Here is a 22,170-nt window from a genome sequence, read left to right on the forward strand (position 1 = left end):
AAACAGAAACGCAAAAAAGGAAACATGAAAATGCATTTTCTTGAAAATATGGGAAATGGAAACATAAGAAAACTTATAAATATGAAAAATATAAAGTTTTTTTTTTAATAAATACCAAATTTTTTATAACAAAAATATATAAACTTGTATAATATAAAAATAAATAATTAAAAAATAAAGAAAAAGACTACTATAAAATTGAATCATAAAACCTATTGTAAATTATTTTTGTGTACACATATATAGATATTTAAGAAGAAAGCAATAATACACACCAATTTATATAACATGACGGAGAGGAGATGAGTAATACATCGGAGGGTGGAGAGGTGATAAATTCAATATAAGATTTAGAAATATTTCAAGTTTGAAAATATAATAGATGTGTATTTAATCGATTTCACAATTTTTTTAAAATATAAAATAAACGTTTCGTACAAGTTTTGGAAAGTTTCGAAAATGGAAACATTTCCGAAACGTGGAAACATGCCCCATTGTGAGTTTCCATCCTTCCTAGATTAGAATAGATATATACTTGGAATCTGTTCTCATATCTCAAGTGGGTAGGATTCGATTCTAAGTAGTTTGAGTTAGAATTCAAGGTCAAATCAAACAAGTAAGGATTGAGTTTGTTTTCAGGCTAGAAATAAATATATTCATGCACTACATATGAATAGAGTTTTCCCATTATCATAGGCATGTTAAGATAAGATGAGGATGAATGTATTGCAAGATAAACAAGTTTTGGTTGGAAAGAAGAAGAGAAGGAACCATAATGACTAGATTCATTGCCATTAAATTTCCTCGGTTCTTTCTGTGTTTTGTTGCCTCAGTCACCTTGTCTTTTACTGAAGAAAACATATTCAGCCTGAGCCTGCCATCTTTGACTCTGCTTCAATTTTATGCAATCGCTGTATTTAATATATTCCATAACGAAAGAAATTAAATTTGTTCATCTTTGTGAGAGATATTGACTTTCATTCAAAGAGGTATACGGTGAAAAATGGCTTTCATTCACGTTAAAATCTGTAAATAAATTAAAAAATTATGAATTTAGTCCTTATCCAGCTTAACCAGTGAAGTTGAGAGTGTATTTCCTTCTAGGAATTCATAACTTCCATCTTTGAAAAAGAAAGTGACATTGAGCAATAGGGGTGGATGCGAGTTGAACCGACTCAGAACAAGAATCTGTTCTAACTCAGCTTGAATTTTGAACAACCAGCTAGAGAGTGAGCTTGGTACGATCGATTAACAATGAGTTTGCCGAAGAAGTTGTCAGAAAACCTCTTCATAATCATCCATTCTTAGCTTAATGGGCTGGAAGGGTAAATTTGAGTGGCTTAAAGAAGCTTAGTTGGGTTACCCTGTGTGTGAACACATTGTAGAAAGAGATACTGAAATTGACTTGTAGTTTTGTCTGCCGTGATATCACTCTTGGTACAGTAAAAAAAATTTTCTCGTAACTACTCTGTAAATCTTCCTATGAATTAGGAAGAAAACTTGTAACACCATGGATTCTTCACGTCGCTCTAGGGATGGTTGAGTCAAAAGAAGTTTCAATAATTTATATCTAAAACTTCAAATTTTCAAATAAAGAATTATTTGTGACTCCTCATACTTATTTAATACCTCAACATTATTAAAATTTAACGAGTTGAAAAACTTCTACTACGATTTTAATGTGAAATATGAGACTTATATCTTACATTGTAAAATATAGGTTTTTGATAGAATTTAGATGGCTTGTCTTTCTCGATATCAATTACTAGCTTTAGGATATTGTTCCCCAAGGGATGCACCATTTGGTATCAAATCCCAAAGTGTCATATAAACCCACATCATAAGCATATTTGAGATCGAATTGGAGCCACTTTGACATCTTAACCCCTTTTAAACTAAATTTCTCAATTTATCTTTGGCCCTTTGGAATAGATTTATCACCTCCTTGCCCTGGGTTTGATGATTTCTGAACATGTGATTTGATTGAGAAATCAATCTTTGTGATTAAATAAAATATATAGAATTGAAGGAATACAACATAATGGGAATGTATCAGTCGGTTACTTGAAGGATGCAATGTTTAGAAACATACTTAACAGTACCTCTAACGTCTTGAAACATCAAATCTTTATGGATGACAAATTTCAGAACTTTAAAGACTATTCACCAATTTGGTTGGATCAATCTTAATATGAGTTGTAGCCTTGTCTGCATTATCAGCAGAGAAGTCACACCAGGAGAGTAAATAACGTGTAAGTTTGTGACTTTCCCTTTATTGCTAGCAAGTAATTGATAGGTTCCAGCCAAGACAGATTCGATCAAATCAAGAATTCAGGAAAGAAACTAGGCAAGGGTTGCAGATTTGTATATAGTGTGGTTCAGTTGCAAAGAACAATGTATATGAATGTAGTAGTAATGTAATCACACTCAATGAATGAATACAATATTCTTATTACATGAATTTGGATTGATACAAGTAGACGCCGGCAGTTCAAGGCACCAGTCCTCCCAGTTCTCATTCCACAGTTATTTGCAGCTTGACACCATAACTTGGATGGATAGATATAAAGATATAAGATAAATTGAGATGAAACAACATTTTATTGACTTGTATACAAACAGTATCATGATCTACACACAAAACAAACTAAAACCAATATTGCCTTGCTGCTAGTTAGCTCCAGCATATTTGCAATAAACAATCACTATGCAATTCAGCTGCTTATTCTGCAAGATACACACACTGTATACCAAATATGCAAGATTATATTCAATTCTTCACAAGTTGTGAAACCATCGTTGCTTGAATTCTGGGTAGAATTCAAGATCAGTTCTCCACGCCTTTATCTTCCTGGTTGATGAAACCATTCTCTTTCACAGACTTAGTTGATGTTTCGTCACCCCTCATATCCTTCTTAGCAGAGCAAGTACACTTGTCCCCCTCCTTCTCTTTCTCGGCCTTTGAGCGCACCTCTTCCTCAGCCTTTTTTATCGCTTCCTTCTTCGCCAACTTGAGAGCTTTAATCAGATTCTTCAGACAAGTCTCAGCATCATCTTCATCAGACTTCGGCATCAAATGCTCTGCTACATCTGCAGGTATCATATTGGTTTCTGCCAACCGACTGCTAACTTCTGCAAACAATTCATGTGAGTCAATATCTAAATAATTCTTAGCTAGAACCTTGAATGCATCGAAGCAACAGTAGGACATTTCAATATGCCTGTCCATCCTTCCTCTCCTGATAAGTGCTGGATCAAGCTTGTCCACATAATTAGTAGTGAACACAATGATTCTTTCTCCCCCACAAGCTGACCAAAGGCCATCAATGCAATTCAGAAGCCCAGATAAAGTGACCTTGCTTACTTTGTTCTCACCTTCCTCTTTCATCTTCTTTTCAATGGGACTTTGCTCTTCTTTATCCTCATCTTTCCCCTTTTTCTTCTCGCGCTGACCAGTAAGATCAAGCGAGCAATCAATGTCCTCTATAACTATGACAGATTTATTTGTTGTCTCGATCAAAAGATTTTTCAACTCTGAGTTGTCCATGACTGTGGTAAGCTCAAGATCATAGACATCATAGTTTAAAAAATTAGCGATCGCAGAAATCATGGTGGATTTGCCAGTTCCTGGAGGACCATAAAGAAGATACCCTCTCTTCCAAGGCTTCCCGATTTTTGTGTAGTACTCTTTCCCATCACTGTACTTCTTGAGGTCATTCTTGATCTCTTCCTTCTTCTTTCTCTCCATTGCCAATGAATCAAATGTTGCAGGATGCTCAAAAGGTACATGACTCCACTTTGATTGTCTCCAGCCATACCAATTCTTGCTAGGATTATTACTGAATAGCTTTCGAATGCGGTTCCTCACTGCAACATCCTTTCCACCGGCAAGCACATGCTGAACATAAGTCCCTGTGATGAGTTCTTGATGACGTTTATGGAATCTGAGCTTGAAATACCTCTTATCGTCGTCGCTTCCATACCAAGAAATTGATTGTGTTTTGGAAGGGGCCTTATGACGCAATTCCCACCAGACTTTGACCCCTTTAAACATATCTGTTACCTCTTCTCTTTCCTCCATGCTGAGAATTAAAGACTTGCTATCTTGCACAACATCAGCCTTAAATCTTTTTGCACACAAAGTGGCTCTGGTACTGAGATAGTTTCTTATGTCAGTGAAGGCTTCATTACGCTTGAGAAATTTACCAGAGTATTCATGAAATGTAATTTCAATGTAAGGATTAAAAAAGCGAATCAATTTGTGGATAAATCTTTCACCATAGAGCCAAATTTCATAAGGGAAGTAGGTTCTAAACATAGCTGTTGCAGCTACAACTGAGGTTAGAGTAACCCAGAACTCCCCCATGGTTACCATTTTGCTCTATTTTCTCTCTTTCAGAACTTGCATGTCTACTGTTATATAGAGCCCTGTTACTTTTATTCCACCGAGCATGAAAATCTACGGTTGGCCACGCGTGACAGAAAGTTGACTAGGAACCTGTTGCTGTTAAATATCTAGCAGAAAATAGGATCAGATCAAGGGCACATGTGTAACACCCGAAAACTACATAAACATACATGTTATGCATGGTGGATTTTTCCACCACATGTTTTTGAATTTAGCCAAATAGTAATGTAAAGGCATTAAATGCCTCAGAAACTTGGCTTGGAAGAAAGCCACTTTTGTTGACTGGAGGGGTGACAAATTCCCTATCAATACCCCCCTCCTCTCCTCATGAATATACACACTTCTGCATCTGCGATTTGCTTCTTGTCTCTTCACTCTTGCCTCTTTCTTCTTCTTTCGTAGCTTTGGCTTAATGAGATAATAATTATCCTTTTGCAATTCACTCATTTTGTTATTTATTTCGTCATATTTATAACACAACATAATTTATAAATTTCTTAACCAAATAGTCTTAAATACATAGTTTTTTTTCTTAAACCTCAAAACATTATAACAAAAATAATTATCCTCAATAAAAAACATACACTCAAATAGATACAACTTTTTTTTCAATCTCCTTAACTGCCCACTTTTTACTCATTTCTCAATTGTTAAATAGTCACTTACACTCCATGTCAAAATTTACTCTACAAAAAGTTGGATAATGAGAAAATAAGTTGTCAACTCGATAAGTAAAAACTAAATGAAAATATGCACGCAAATACTGACAAAAAAGGTCAAATGAAATAAGATATTTAAATATATAAAACAATATATAAATACCAAAATATATCTAAATTTTTCATGTATCAATCTCAAGTAAAAAATATCATATATAAATCTTGAATAAAAAAAATTATATATCAATCTTAAGTAAAGAAACAACATATAAAAATCTCAAGTCAAAAATATTTTTCAGACTCATGTCACGTAATGTTACTTGTACTCCTGGTGACCTAGTCAAAATTTCAAAATCAAATATCACGTGTAATCTTGGTGACCCAACTAGAATTTCAAAATCAGATATCTCTCTGATTAAGAGAAAAAATTTACACAACTCTTATATGTTTCAAGCTACCATGCAAAATCTACTCAGATTCCTTAATGAAAGAAATTATATGAACAACACTGCTTCACTATTTTAATCTCTTTCTCAACAATTCTTCTCTTTCTAAAATTAATACTCAAAATTTGTCTTTTTGTTTTAAAAGAAAATATTTTCTCTCTCCTTTTTCTTTTCAACGTAAACTTTAAAATAAAATCACATTTATCTTCAATTTAATGACAAATAAAATATCTTCTTTCTTCGTGGCAAACTTGACGCTTATCCTTGCTTTTAACTAATAAAATGTTTTCCAAATTTGAACTTACGTTATCCCCTAAAAATTTAAATCTTTTCTTATAATAACATCTATCTTATTTAAATAATACTAATGACAATAATGATAATCATAATAATAATAACAATTAAATAATGGATATTCTAATATGCACAAGAAAACAACTCATCATAGGAATCTACTGCTTAAACTTAAAGGTAATTATCGATTTGTTACTTGTTTACGTATGTCACCGATCAAAGATATGGATAAAATTGTAACACCCCTATATAAATCCACATTGACAGAACACGAGAGGTATTGGACATGTATGAGTATTTCACATTTGGTAGGAAAGCTAAGACAATATTGTTTAAATAACCTATGAGTACTTAAGTTGTCAAAACCCATTTTGGAATGTAAACACCAAAAGCAAAACAAATTTTGTTTAAAATAAACAATATCTTAACAATAAGTAAAACTATTGGATCAGGATGTTACAAAAATCCTTTTGGTTTGATTCGCTTGGACTTCCTTATGATAGGTTCCTGGAAATATGGTCACCTGGAAGCGAAGCTGTTGCCTGATGCTTGTGCCCAGTTCTCACAATCTCCAGATTCCAGCCACAACAGTCAACCCACCGAGAAGACAGAAGACAGTTTCAAGATTATAGAAATTGTAAACTGATAATATTTTACACTGTAAATGTAATGAACTGAAGTTGTATTCACTAATTTCTAGAAATAAGGATAACATTGTTCATGCAAAAGCACTGTAGCTTGCTATATTTACACTAAAATGGTAATAAAACAAAAGAGAGCTACAATTGAAAAATAACTAAACTCCAGTTTCCCTGCCAGCATTTGAGAGGCTGTTACTCTCCCCAGAATCCGATACTTCCAATATGTTTTCGCCTTTTTCCTCCTTTCCCTTGCTTCTTATGCTTCCTTTTCCCCTGCACCAAATCTTCCAGTCTTCAGCACTGGGGGCCTCTGTAGTTCCCATGATTTGTCTCCGGCAGGCTGCATGCTCCCCCGGCTGTTCATTAATGGCTGCATTCTCCTCAATTGTTTGCTGTTGTACACTTGTCGCTTCCAGGATGCTAACACTTGTCTCCCCTGCTAATTTCCCTGCTCTTCGTCTTCTATTGTTCTTCCTTACACACACGTTGGCCCTAACACCTTATCAGGTTGGTTGGATCAATCTTAACATAAATTGCAGCCCAGTATGCATATACAATCAGCAGAAAGTCCACAACATAAAAATAACCTAAAAGCTGAACACTAAGAAAGAAATCATTGTAGTATACTTCATCACTTAATCTCATTGTGAATCTGTTAACTTCCCCTTTTCCATCCTGTCAGTAATTTGCAACTAGAAACTATCACATGCATAGATAGATTTAAGATAAAGTCAGAATGAATACAGTATAATCAAAACCTCAACATTTTATTGACTTATAGACAAACAACATCATGATTTACTCACAATACAAACTCAAACCAATATTGCCTTGCTGCTAATCAGCTCTGGCATATTGACAACGAACAATCACTGCTAATCATCATAATTTCACCCAAATTATATACAAATAAAATCTAATAGCTACCTAGCTGCTAATCAGCTGGAGCTAGCATTCAGTAGCAACAATCACTATGCAACTCAGGTGCTTATTCTGCGAGATATACAATACATTTACATCATTTTTCATTGCCACACTATGCACAGAATTTACAAGATCATATCCCAGTCTTCACAAGTTTCAAAACCATTGTTGCTTGAAATATGGGTAGCAGTAAAGATTATATCTCCCCTACTTTATTTTCCTTGATGATGATACCATTCCATTTCACAGACTTAGCTGGAGTTTCATCAAGCTCCCCAATCTCCTTAGCAGAGTCAGCAAACTTGTCCTGCTTCTCTTTCTCTGTCTTTGAGCGTGTTTCTTCCTCAGACTTCTTTATGGCTTCCTCCTTCACTGCCTTAAGAGCTTCAATCAGATTCTTCAAACAAGTCTCTGCATCATCGTCATCAGACTTTGACATCAAATTCCCAGCAACATCAGCTGGAGTCATATTGATTTCAGACAACAGACTACTAACTTCTGCAAACACCTCATGTGAGTCAATATCTAAGTTATTTTTAGCCAATACCTTAAATGCTTCAAAACCACAATAGGACATTTCAATATAGTTGTCCATCCTTCCTCTCCTGATAAGTGCTGGATGAAGCTTGTCCACATAACTAGTTTTGAACACAATGATTCTTTCCGCCCCACAATCTGACCAGAGGCCATCAATGAAATTCAAAAGCCCTGATAAAGTAACCTTACTTTCTGTGCTTTCTTTCTCTTCTTTCAACACTTCTTCAAAAGGAATCAATTCCTCTTCATCAGCCGCTTTCTTCTTTCTCTTCTCGCACTGACCAGTAAGACTAATAGAGCGATCAATGTCCTCTATAACTATGACGAATTTATTTGTTGTCTCAATCAAAAGATTTTTCAACTCTGAGTTGGTCATAAAGAAGATACCCTCTCTTCCAAGGCTTTCCGATTTTTGCATAGTACTCTTTCCCCTCACTGTACTTCTTGAGGTCTTTCTTGATCTCTTCCTTCTTCTTTCTTTCCATTGCCAATGAATCGAAAGTTGCAGGATGATCAAAAGGTACATGGCTCCACTTGTACTCTTGCAATTATATAGCTTTTCGCAGGCGTTTCTTCAGTGAAACAGCCTTTCCTTCATCAAACACATGCTTAACATAAGACCCTGTGATGAGTTCTCAATGTCTTTTATGGAATTTAAGCATGTAATACCTCTTTACATCCAATCCAACCATGCATAATGAGAAACTGATTGCATTGCGAGAGGGCCATTATGATTCAGTACCCACCGAACTTTGACCCCTTTAAACTCATCTTGTACCTCTTGTTTTACCTCCATGCGAAGAATTAAAGACTGGCTATCTTCCATAACATCAGCGTCAAATCTTGTAGCATGCAATGAGGCAGTTGCACTGAGATAGTTTTGTATGACAGAGAAGGCTTCACTAGGCTTCAGATTTATACCAGAGTATTCATAAAACTTAATTTCAATGTAAGGATTCAGAAAGCCAAACAATTTGTAACGATATCTTTCAACATAAGGCAAAAGGGGTGAAGGGAAGTAGTTCCCAAAAGAAGCTGGTGCAATATTTGCACCAGCTATAACTGAGCTTAGAGCAACCCACAACTCACCCATTGACAAAATTTTGCTATGGCCTAATGCTCTTTCAGAACCTGCACGTCTCCTGTTATATGGAGCCTTGTTGATCTGTATAAGTAGGGAAAAGTCGCCGCTATAGCCATTTCTTTTAGTGTAAGTGACCTTTCAAAGTGAAATTAAATAAGTATTAGGTGGAAAGAACAACAAAGAAACCACAAAGACTAGATTTATGGAGATTCTTTTTCCTATTTGCTGGCTCTTTTTTGCTGTCCATTCATCCTGTCCCTCATTGAAGAGTGTAAATGTTGGTTAAGTTAGGAAAGGTTGCCACCATTACCCTTTTTTTTTAGGTGATCTTTCAATGTGAAATCAAATGAGGAATAGGTGGAAAGAACAAAATAGAAACCAAAAGACTAAATTTATGGTGATTCATTTTCCTAGATTCTGGATTTTCCTTTTGCTGTTCATTCACCCTGTCACTCCTCTGAGCTAGTCTTGGTTCATCTCACGGTTTTACCCTTAAAATGTTGGCAAACTAGAATATTGAAGTTGTAGTTCATTTACTGTTTTTGGTTAAGCATTTTGTATTTGATTAAGTCACTTTAGTTGGAGTAAGTAAATATGTGTGGCTTACCTTAAACTAAGGAACTTTTGCATATAAAGTATGGTCATTGGTATGGCTTCTTTGTACTTGTCTTCTTGTATAAGTATCCTTAATTAATGAAGAAAAAACACTTCCGAAAATTTTATCTTTCTTCAACTCTCTTTCTTTCACCTTTAAGCTAAAAACTTGCTCCCCTGTTTCCTGAATCTTGCTGTAACCTTGCTGCCTAGTTTTCTGGAAATTTGCTGAAATCTTGCATATTCAAAATTCAGTAAGTTATGTTTTCAGTCTGCTTTAAATTGAACATGGTATCAGAGCTTTGAGATCTGAAAGGGTGTATAAACTTGACCAAAAAAATAATAAATCAGTCTTAAAAAACCATTTACTCAGTTATTACTCCATGGCATTCTTGTCTTCTTCTATGTCACCACCAATATACAATGGTGAGAACTATCACATATGGGCAGTAAAAATGAAGGCATTCTTGAGGGGTTTAGGATTGTGGCAGTATGTCGAGGAGGAGAAACAACCTTCTTCTTTGGGGCCAAATCCAACTTTGAACCAAATTAGAATGCATGAAGAAGAGATGACCAAGAGTCCTAGAACCTTGTCTATGATCCATCAAGCAGTAACTGATGCTGTTTTCACAAAAATTGTCTCATGTGAAACAGCCAAAGAAGCTTGGGACAAGTTGAAGGAAGACTCTTTAGGAAATGAGAGGTCAAGACAAATGAATGTCTTGAACCTAAGGAGAGAGTTTGAAGTGCTGAAGATGAAGAAGCTGAAACAGTTAAAGAATATGCAGACCGAGTGCTCAAAGTGGTGAATCAAATTAGGCTAATGGGAGAGACCCTTTCTGATCAAAGGGTTGTGGAAAAAATACTTATCACTGCTCCAGAGAGATATGAAGCTAAGATCTCTTCACTGAAAGACTCCAAAGACTTCTCTGAACTCACCTTATCTGAGGTGTTGAATGCCTTGAAAGCTCAAGACCAAAGAAGGGCATTAAGGCAGGAAGATTCAACTGAGCAAGCCTTGAGTATGAGAGTTCAAGATAAAAGCTGGAGTGATTATGGTAGCAAGAAACAATCTTTTGGCAGAAGAGATGAAAAAAAAGATAAGAACAAGTCACAAATTGACAAGAAAGCAAAACTTACTTTGTGTCCTTACTATAAAAGAAAAGGTCATTCTCCTAACAATTGCTGGTTTAGGCCAAATGTAAGATGCAGGCTGTGTAATCAGCAAGGACACATTGATAAAGTGTGTAGAAACAAGCCATCAAGCCAAGGTTAGAATACTCAGCAAGCTCAAATTGCTGAAAATCAAGAAGTCTCAAATGAAAGTTTGTTTGTGGCTTCATGTCATGTTTTACAGAAAAATCAAGTACCTACAGCCTGGTTGATTGACAGTGGCTGTTCAAGCCATATGACACATGATGATTCACTTTTCACCAATCTTGACTTTGCTTTCTGCTCCAAAGTCAGAATAGGAAATGGAGATTTGCTGGAGGTCAAAGGCAAAGGATCAGTCCTAGTCAAGACACCAAAAGGTACCAAACTCATACATGATGTACTTTATGTTCCAAACATAAGTTACAATTTGCTGAGTGTTGGTCAAATGATGCAAAATGGATATTCTCTCAACTTTGAGAATCATACATGCTTTATTTTTTATAAGAATGGTCTTGAGGTCATGTCAGTGGGTATGAAAGACAATAATTTTGCTATCAAATGGCAATTTTCAGAAGCTAATTCAGCAAACACAGTTGTTGATGAATCAAAATTGTGGCATAGTAGACTAGGACACTTCAATTTTTCTGCTTTGAAAAGTATGCATGATGATGAACTAGTTCTGAATTTACCTACCATAATTGACCCCAAAAGTTGTGTGAAGTATGTCAATTTAAGAAGCAAGCTAGGCTGCCTTTTACAAAAAGTAATTGGAGAGCAAATGAAAAACTTCAGCTGCTACATTTTGATTTGTGTGGTCCTATGGATACCTTATTGTGATACCCTTAGGCGAATCCCACATCGACAAAGCACGGGAGAGATGTTGGGTCTGTGTGTGCTCTGTCTATGGATCCCACATTGGTTAGTGGTGGGAGAATTGGGTTGGTTAAATAGCCTGTGAGCTCCTTAACTGTTAAGATGAATTTTGGGTTGCAAAGCCCAAAAGCAAACTCATGATGGACTGTGTGTCCAAAGTGGACAATATCTTGACAGTGGGTCGGGTTATTGGACTAGGGATGTTACAAATGGTATCAGAGCAGCTCCGCGTGTCCTCTTGAACGATGGTGGGGCAAACCTCAGCGAGGACGCTGAGTCCCGTAGGAGGGGTGTATGTGATACCCTTAGGCGAATCCCACATTGACAAAGCACGGGAGAGATGCTGAGTCTGTGTGTGCTCTGTCTATGGATCCCACATTGGTTAGTGGTGGGAGAATTGAATTGGTTAAATAGTCTGTGAGCTTCTTAAACTGTTAAGACGCGTTTTGGGTTGCAAAGCCCAAAAGCAAACTCATGATGGACTGTGTGTCCAAAGTGGACAATATCTTGACAGTGGGCCAGGTTATTGGACCAGGGATGTTACAAATGGTATCAGAGCAGCTCCGCGTGTCCTCTTGAACGATGGTGGGGCAAACCTCAGCGAGGACGCTGAGTCCCGTAAGGGGGGGTGTATGTGATACCCTTAGGCGAATCCCACATTGACAAAGCACGGGAGAGATGTTGAGTCTGTGTGTGCTCTGTCTATGGATCCCACATTGGTTAGTGGTGGGAGAATTGAATTGGTTAAATAGTTTGTGAGCTCCTTAAACTGTTAAGACGCGTTTTGGGTTGCAAAGCCCAGAAGCAAACCCATGATGGACTGTGTGTCCAAAGTGGACAATATCTTAACAGTGGGCCGGGTTATTGGACCTGGGGTGTTATAAATGGTATCAGAGCAACTCCACGTGTCCTCTTGAATGATGGTGGGGCAAACCTTAGTGAGGACGCTGAGTTCCGTAAAGGGGGGTGTATGTGATACCCCTAGGTGAATCCCACATCGACAAAGCACGGGAGAGATGCTGAGTCTGTATCCCACATTGGTTAGTGATGGGAGAATTTGGTTGGTTAAATAGCCTGTGAGCTCCTTAACTGTTAAGACGCATTTTGGGTTGCAAAACCCAGAAGCAAACCCATGATGGACTGTGTGTCCAAAGTGGACAATATCTTGACAGTGAGCCGGGTTATTGGACCAGGGATGTTACAATTGGTATCAGAGCAACTCTGCGTGTCCTCTTAAATGATGGTGGGGCAAACCTCAGCGAGGACGCTAAGTCCCGTAAGGGGGGGTGTATGTGATACCCTTAGGCAAATCCCACATTGACAAAACACGGGAGAGATGCTAGGTCTGTATCCCACATTGGTTAGTGGTGGGAGAATTTGGTTGGTTAAATAGCCTGTGAGCTCTTTAACTGTTAAGACGCGTTTTGGGTTGCAAAGCCCAAAAGCAAACCCATGATGGACTGTGTGTCCAAAGTGGACAATATCTTGACAGTGGGCAGAGTTATTGGACCAGGGATGTTACAATTGGTATCAAAGCAACTCCGCGTGTCCTCTTGAATAATGGTGGGGCAAACCTCAGCGAGGACGCTGAGTCCCGTAAGGGGGGGGTGTATGTGATACCCCTAGGCGAATCCTACATCGACAAAACACGGAAGAGATGTTGGGTCTGTATCCCACATTGGTTAGTGGTAGGAGAATTTGGTTGGTTAAATAGCCTGTGAGCTCCTTAACTGTTAAGACGCGTTTTGGGTTACAAAGCCCAGAAGCAAACCCATGATAGACTGTGTGTCCAAAGTGGACAATATCTTGACAGTGGGTTGGGTTATTGGACTAGGGATGTTACAAATGGTATCAGAGTAGCTCTGCGTGTCTTCTTGAACGATGGTGGGGCAAACCTCAGCGAGGACGCTGAGTCCCATAAAGGGGGGTGTATGTGATACCCTTAGGCGAATCCCACATCGACAAAGCACGGGAGAGATGCTGGGTCTGTATCTCACATTGGTTAGTGGTGGGAGAATTTGGTTGGTTAAATAGCCTGTGAGCTCCTTAACTGTTAAGACGCGTTTTGGGTTGCAAAGCCCAGAAGCAAACCCATATGGACTGTGTGTCTAAAGTGGACAATATCTTGACAGTGGGTCAGGTTATTGGACCAGGGATGTTACAAATGGTATCAGAGCAGCTCCGCGTGTCTTCTTGAACGATGGTGGGGCAAACCTCAGTGAGGACGCTGAGTCCCGTAAGGGGGGGTGTATGTGATACCCTTAGGCGAATCTCACATCGACAAAGCACGGGAGAGATGCTGGGTCTGTGTGTGCTCTGTCTATGGATCCCACATTGGTTAGTGGTGGGAGAATTGAATTGGTTAAATAGCCTGTGAGCTCCTTAACTGTTAAGACGCGTTTTGGGTTGCAAAGCCCAGAAGCAAACCCATGATGGACTGTGTGTCCAAAGTGGACAATATCTTAACAGTGGGTCGGGTTATTGGACCTGGGGTGTTACACTTATCATTGAATGAAAGCAAATACATGCTAATCTTCATTGATGACCTAACTAGATATTGTTGGGGTTACTTTCTCAAGCTAAAAAGTGAAGTCCTAGACACTTTCAAAAGATTCAAATTAGAAATGGAAAAACAATCAGCAACAAAAATTAAAATTTTGAGAACTGACAATGGAGGTGAGTACACCTCTCATGCATTTGCTGATTATTGTAAAAATGAAGGAATTATCCATCAACTTACCACTCCTTATACCCCTCAACAAAATAGGGTTAGTGAAAGGAAGAATAGATCAATAATGGAAATGGCAAGATGCTTGTTATTTGAAAAAAGGTTGCCAAAAAGGTTTTGGGCAGAAGCTGCCAATACTGCCATATACCTACTGAATATGCTGCCTTCCAAAGCATTAGATAATGCTACTCCTTTTGAAAAATGGCATGGAAGAAAAGCATCAGTGGATCATCTAAAAACCTTTGGTTGTATCTGCTATGTCCTTGTTCCACAAGAGAAAAGATCAAAGATGGATTCCAAGGCTGACATTGGTATTTTTATTGGCTATAGTTCAGTCTCAAAAGGGTACAGAATATTCCTTCCTCAAACTTCAAGTGTTGTGGTTAGTAGAAATGTTAAATTTGATGAGGCAAAGTCTTGGAACTGGGAAAATAATTTAGATGACCATTCTCAGCCCATAACTTCTTCAGAATCAATTTCCAAGGCTGAAAGTTTATTGCATGAAAGCAACAATGATGAGATAGTTCCTGCTTCAAGAATGAGGTCACTTGATGACATTTATAGAAGGTGTAATTTAGCTCTGAAAGAACCAGAGAACTTTGAAGAAGCATCCTCAAATAATGAATGGTTAAATGCCATGAAAGAGGAATTGAATATGATCACAAAAAATGGAACCTGGAGCTTAATGGAAAAACCTGTAGGCCACAAACCAATAGGAGTTAAATGGATTTTCAGAACAAACCTGAAACCTGATGGTTCAGTCAACAAACTCAAGGCCAGATTGGTGGTTAAAGGGTATATGCAGCAACCTGGGACTGATTTCTCTGAAACCTTTGCTCCTGTAGCAAGGTATGACACAATTAGGCTTTTAATAGCCTTATCTGCTAAAGCTGGCTGGAAGATACATCATTTTGATTTCAAATCAGCCTTCTTGAATGGAATTCTGGATGAGAAAATTTATGTTCATCAACCTGAAGGCTTTGTAATTCCAGGAAAAGAAGAATGTGTTTATAGGTTACACAAGGCTCTTTATAGGCTTAAGCAAGCTCCTAAGGCTTGGTATAGTAGAATACATAGTCACTTACAAAGCCTAGGATTTGTATGCAATCAAAGTGAACCTACTTTGTACATCAAGAGACAAAATGATGAAGTTAAACTCATCGTATCCTTGTATGTTGATGACTTATTGGTGACAGGAGGAGATGTTGCTCAATTGTTGGAATTTAAACTCAGCATAGAAAAGGAATTTGAGATGTCTGATCTTGGCCTGATGAAGTACTTTCTTGGCCTGGAAATTCTCCAACTTCCTGATGGAATTTTCATTTCGCAAGAAAGATATGCCAAAGACTTATTAAGCAAGTTCCATATGACAAATTGCAAGTCAGCTTCCACTCCACTTGCTGTCAATATAAAGCTTATGAAAAATGATGAAGCTAAAAAAGTAGATGTCACTCAATATAAAAGATTAGTGGGATGTTTGCTTTACTTGTGCTCTAGCAGACCTGATTTAATGTTTGTCACCTCTTTACTTTCCAGATTTATGCAAGAACCAAGCATCTTCCACTGGTCAATTGCCAAAAGAATTTTAAGGTATGTCAAAGGCACCTATGACTATGGCTTGTGGTTCTCTTGTCAACAAAAGGATGAGCTGATAGGGTTCTCAGATAGTGACTGGGCAGGATGTCAAGATGACTATAAAAGTACCTCTAGATATTGCTTCTGCTTTGGAGGAGCTATGTTTTACTGGAATTCAAGAAAACAGGAGGTTGTTGCTCAATCCACAGCTGAATCAGAGTATATAGCTGCTGCTAATGCTGCAAACCAAGCTGTTTGGTTGAAGAAACTGCTCACAGATTTGGACTGCCATTTCTCCAAGAGTGTTACTATTTATGTTGACAATAAATTAGCCATCTCAATAGCTAAGAATCCCATTCAACATGGAAGAACCAAGCATATAAGTGTAAAGTTTCATGCAATCCAGGAGGCTGAAAAGTCAGGAGAAATGACTTTAAAGCACTGCAACTCCACTGATCAAGTTGCTGATATTCTAACCAAGCCTCTTGCTAAATCTCAATTTGAAAAATTGAGACACTTGCTTGGTGTAACAACTTCAATTTCTAAAGAGGAGTGTTAGCAAACTATAATATTGAAGTTGTAGTTCATTTACTGTTTTTGGTTAAGCATTTTGTATTTGATTAAGTCACTTTAGTTGGAGTAAGTAAATATGTGTGGCTTACCTTAAACTAAGGAACTTTTGCATATAAAGTATGGTCATTGGTATGGCTTTTTTGTACTTGTCTTCTTGTATAAGTATCCTTAATTAATGAAGAAAAAACACTTCCGAAAATTTTATCTTTCTTCAGCTCTCTTTCTTTCATCTTTAAGTTAAAAACTTGCTCCCCTGTTTTTTGAATCTTGCTGTAACCTTGCTGCCCAGTTTTCTGGAAATTTGCTGAAATCTTGCATATTCAAAATTCAGTAAGGTATGTTTTCAGTCTGCTTTAAATTGAACATAAAACACGTCTCGTGCATAATCAGCAGTTTGACCCAAGGGTTCGACTCTTATTCAATGTGGGATTTTTCACATCTAACAATAAATATATACTTTTGGCCTATCTCATCAGTTTGATTGGATCGGTCTTAACGTAAATTCTAGCCTGGTACGCATAATCTGCAGAAAAACCACAACCGAAAATTGCTTTTAATGCTTATAGCTAATGTTTACAGTACCTCAGAAATCATTGTTGCTTGATTGTTGATGGCATTCAAGATCAATAAGCCCCCCTGTAGCCCTGCTTATAGATGAAACCATTTTTTTATCTGCTAATTATATGGAAACTTCACTGTAGAACGCTGCGGGTGTTATCTTTCAAGCATAATAACAAAAAGTCCTGTACATTAAATAAATGTAAGACTTTAGTTGTCCATCAAGAAGAGAATCTGTAAATTACGATTCATCACATCTCTAATAAAATAAGAATGAAAAGCAATAGCTCAAATCAAGTGCAGCTATCATCCTCTGCAAACAACTTATGTAAAACCCCGAAGAAAAACAAACGGTAATAGACAAATACTAAACACAGGAAAACAAGTATTTACATGAAAAATCCAATATGAGTAAAATTTCATTATGAATGAAAAAGATTACAAGGTGAAGAAACTTGTATTTTGTGGGTACACTCTATTCTTTACACACGCTCTAATACAACTTTCATTTACAAACTATAACTGACTGATAATTGACAGAGTATACATTTTTGTCTCATTTCCATTAATAGGTTGCTCTGGCCTACAGATATATTTGAAAGTTAACCTTTTGAATTCACACTTCATAAATTCGGATAAGCCCCTACAAAATTCAAATAAACACTGTACAAGATACTACAAAGACTAGTCTTTTCTTTTGTTGTCCATTCAACCTGTCACTAACTCAAGTCTACAAATATATTTCAGCCTGCCGTGTTTGAATAATATCCCATTCTTATGCAAGTGGCACTATTTATATTCAACAGACCAAGTAAAACTAAGTTGATCTTGCGTGAAGAGGACAATCCAGAAGTTAATTACTCATAAAATTTCTTCTTGAGTTCATCTCGAAACCACAAGCACTTTTTTAAAAGGTGCTTGCTTTTCAATAAAACCTATTGAATATTCAAAGTTTCTGAGAGCAAAGATCCTGTCGCTGTTGGATATCTGGCAGAAAGGGAATCAGCACCATTGTATTTGTTTATTTGTTTTGTTGGGTTTCATAGAAGAGAATTGAAACTAAAATTCTTATGCAACTGTTTCATGCTAAGCACTATCCATATTTCTTGGGAAATTCTTGTCCACTAAACCAAGAAAAAGGACCTGAACAAGAAAATTTAACATTTTTTATTCAATAGTCTGATCCATTATTAAGATATTATTAATTTTGGATATACAAATATTAACGGTTTTGATTTTTGATTTTTTAACTCAAAATGTCTCTTGACATATTAAAAGCTCCAAGCTATTTGATCAATTATCTCCTCTCTTATCCTCTGTCCAACAACTAAATAACAGGAATCTATTGCTCAAAGCTATCATCAGTTTAGTTACTTGCTTTCAGAGATAAGCAATAGTGGTATATAATTGGGATTTTTCATATTGGCGCATGTACCATGATATCATAGCACTGCATTAACGGTCCTTAGTTTATTAATTAAGAGATGATAATTTATATTGTGTCAACAACTTCATTGATCTTCCCATAAGAAGAGAATCTATATGATTTGAAATGGTCACTTCTCTAATAGGATACCAATCAAATCTTATAGTTCAGCTCCAGCTAGCATTCACTACATAGAACAGAAAAAACCAGAAAGACCAGATTCATGGGCATTCTTTTTCCTTTGTTTTTCTGTCTTTACTTTTGTTGTGCATTCATCCTGTCACTAGCTCAAGTATGTAAATATGTTTTCAGCCTGCCATCTTGGAATAATATCTTATTCTAATGCAAGTTGCACTTTTTATAATCCAAGGACCAAGAAAAAATAATGTTTGATCATGTATGAAATAGGGAATCAAAGGTAAATCACACATAAAATTTCTTCTTCAATTTTCATCTTGAAATCGAATAGGTTTGTGACAGGTGTTTGCATTTCAACCCTTAAAAATCAGCTATTAAATACAGAAATTTGCCTAGAGCATTTAACCTGACATTGTTGGATAGCTAGCTGACACAATATCAGAATCATGCATCTTTGCCCCTCATTATTTATTTGAGTTCTGTTGGGTTCCCTAGAAGAGAATTGGAGCTAAAATCTTATATTAAGTGTTTCATACTAAGCAGTATCCACTTCTTGGCAAATTCTTCTTTGCCACGAACAACAAAAAGGACCATGAGCAAGAAAACAACTATACTATAGGAATCTGCTGCTTAAAGGCTTGTATCAATTAGTTACTTTCTTCTGAATTAATGTCATAGATTCAAAGACACTGATAGAATCCCTTTGGTTTGATTTATTTGGACTACCTCATTAGTTTTGTTGCGTCAATCTTAACAGAAATGGTAGCCTGAAGGTCTGTTTAACCAGCAGAAAATCCACAACTGAAGAAGCTTGCTTAAACGAGCATAGCTAATGCTTACACTACTTCTGAAATCCTTCATCACTTGAATTCACGAAAGCATTTAAGATCAATATTCCCCCTGTGGCCTTGTTATAGTCTGTTGTGGTTTGGTAACCCAGTTTGGAAGCTCACAGGCCTTGGGGTGTCCATCATTCAAGAGGACAGAGGACACACAGAGTGGCTAATTAACCAATCATCTCTTATCATCATCAAGCAATGTGGATGTGCATACATACCCAGAATCTTTCTCGTGTCAATATAGGAATTTCTTATATGTGTTACAAAAACCATTCTTTTTCTATGGATTATCTAAGCCCTTCATTGTGTCAAAATATTTACAGGAAGTCCTGCACATAAATGCAAAGACTACAGAAGGGGATGAATTTTTTTATACAATAAAAAAAAGCCAGAACGGATGATTTTCCAAGAATGATTAAAGAAAGGGAGTATGAAAACTCCAGAAAAGTTTCCAATAGCATCCTTATAATGGCGATTTTGGCTCAAGTTACTCCTAATTGTTGACTGACTGTCCCAAGCTATTTTGCTTCTTGTTGAGTTTGATTATAATATTCATCAGATGTCCTGGAAATTGGATCTGATTGGTGGCATGCACTATACTATCATAGCACTGATGTAAGGGTCCTTTTGCAGTTAAATTATGAGTAAAATCCTTGTTATCGGTTGTATTGATTTTCCTGTTCTGTTGGTGACTCGAATCCAAGGCGTCAAAATTTATTCCTAAACCATAGATTATGAATCCAATACATAGTGATTGCATCAGTATGCTGCTAATCAGCTGCAGCTATCATTCACTACAAACAATCACTATGCACAGTTGCTTATTCTGCAAGACATAAAATACATTTACACAAATAAAGATAGCCACACCATGCACCAAATTTACAAGATTATATACAAGACTTCTGCTTATTCTGCAAGAAGTTGTGAAACCAATGCTGATTGAATTCTGAGTAGTATTCAATATCTATTGTCCCCTGATTTATCTTCCTCCTTGATAAAACCATTCTCTGTCGCAGACTTAGCTGAAATCTCAGCCCCGTTCACATTCTCATCAGTAGAATCAGTACACTTTTCCTCCTCTTTCTCTGCCTTCAAGTGCACTTCTTCCTCAGCGTTCTTTACGGCTTCCTCCTTTGCCTCCTTAAGAGCTTTAATCAGATTCTTTAAACAAGTCTCAGCATCATCCTCATCAGACTTTAGCATCAAATGCTCTGCAACATCTGCAGGAATCATATTTGTTTCTGCCAACTGATTGCCAACTTCTGCAAACAGCTCATGTGAGTCAATATCTAAATAATTCTTGGCAAGCACCTTGAAGGCTTCATATCCACAATAGGACATCTCAATATGTTTGTCCATCCTTCCTCTCCGGATAAGTGCTGGATCAAGCTTTTCCACAAAATTAGTAGTGAACACAATGATTCTTTCTCCCCGCAAGCTGACCAGAGGCCATCAATGAAATTTAAAAGCCCTGATAAAGTAACCTTACTTTCTTTGCTTTCAACTTCTTTTCAATGGTAAGACTCTCCTCTTCATCTGCTACTTTCTTCTTTTTCTTCTCACGCTGACCAGTAAGATCAAGCGAACAATCAATGTCCTCTATAACTAAGATAGATTTATTTGTTGTCTCAATCAAAAGACTTCTCAGCTCTGAGTTATCTTTGACTGTGGTAAGTTCAAGATCATAGACATCACAGTCCAAAAAATTGGCCATGGCAGCAATCATGGTTGATTTTCCAGTTCCTGGAGGTCCATAAAGGAGATACCCTCGCTTCCAGGCTTTCCCAATTTTCGCGTAGTACTCTTTGGCTTCACTGAACCTCTTGAGGTCCTTCTTGATCTCTTCCTTCTTCTTTGTCTCCATTGCCAATGAATCAAATGTTGCTGGATTCTCAAAAGGTACATGGCTCCACTTTATTTCTCTCCCACCACTCGAACTCTTGCAATTACTATATAGCTTTCGCTGGCGGTTCTTCAGTGCAACAGCCTTTCCTCCCTCAAACACATGCTTAACATAAGACCCTGTGATGAGTTCTCGATGACTTTTATGGAATTTGAGCTTGTAATACCTCTTATCATCCGGACCTCCAAAAATAGAAATTGACTGTGTTGTGGGGGGACTCTTATGAATCAATACCCACCGAACTTTGACCCCGTTAAACTCATCTGATACCTCCTCTCCTTCGTGCATGCTAAGGATTGCAGATTTGCTATCCTCCAAAACATTAGCCTTAAATCTTTTAGCCTGCAAAGAGGCGTTAGCACTGAGATAGTTTTGGATGGCAGAGAAGACTTCATTTGGCTTTAGATATTTACCAGTGTATTCATCAAACGTAATTTCAATGTAAGGACTCAAAAAGCGAAAAAAATTGCGAATAATTCTTTCAAAATAGAGCCAAAAGTGAGAAGGAAAGAAAGTTCTAAACATGGCTGACGCAACAGTTGCACTAGCTACAATTGAGGTTAAAGTAACCCAGAACTCTCCCATTGACACCGTTTTGCTCTAGTTTGTTGCTCTTTCAGAATTTGCATGCTTACTATTATATAGTCTTGTTGGTTGCTGGCGAAGTCAAAAAAAGACGTCGCCATCTCCTGGTTCTTTCTAAGTCGGCTTCCAACGTGAAATTAAACAAGTATTAGGTGGAATGAAAAGGACAACGGAAGCTAACACAAACAGTAGGTTCATATTCTTTTTCCTCTGTTTTAACTATCATT

General features: G+C 37.1%; 1 protein-coding gene and 2 pseudogenes across 1 annotated transcript; all 3 read right to left on the bottom strand.

Annotated features, from left to right (window-relative positions):
- Positions 1–2,582: 2,582 nt before the first annotated feature.
- On the bottom strand, positions 2,583–4,580 carry LOC123197132 (AAA-ATPase ASD, mitochondrial-like). Its single transcript, XM_044611281.1, has one exon. It carries the CDS (start codon positions 4,373–4,375, stop codon positions 2,828–2,830), a length of 1,548 nt encoding a protein of 515 aa, XP_044467216.1. The 5' UTR covers positions 4,376–4,580; the 3' UTR covers positions 2,583–2,827.
- A 2,644-nt stretch (positions 4,581–7,224) lies between these two features.
- On the bottom strand, positions 7,225–9,002 carry LOC123197547 (annotated as a pseudogene).
- An 11,139-nt stretch (positions 9,003–20,141) lies between these two features.
- Positions 20,142–21,952, bottom strand: LOC123197608 (annotated as a pseudogene).
- Between the last annotated feature and the right edge of the window lie 218 nt (positions 21,953–22,170).

The sequence above is a fragment of the Mangifera indica genome, chromosome 15 (assembly GCF_011075055.1).
Source record: "Mangifera indica cultivar Alphonso chromosome 15, CATAS_Mindica_2.1, whole genome shotgun sequence".
Taxonomy (NCBI): Eukaryota; Viridiplantae; Streptophyta; class Magnoliopsida; order Sapindales; family Anacardiaceae; genus Mangifera; species Mangifera indica.

What these genes read in the sequence shown, in the direction of transcription:
- LOC123197132 (XM_044611281.1), bottom strand. Translation starts at nt 4,375, where the DNA reads ATGGTAACCATGGGGGAGTTCTGGGTTACTCTAACCTCAGTTGTAGCT.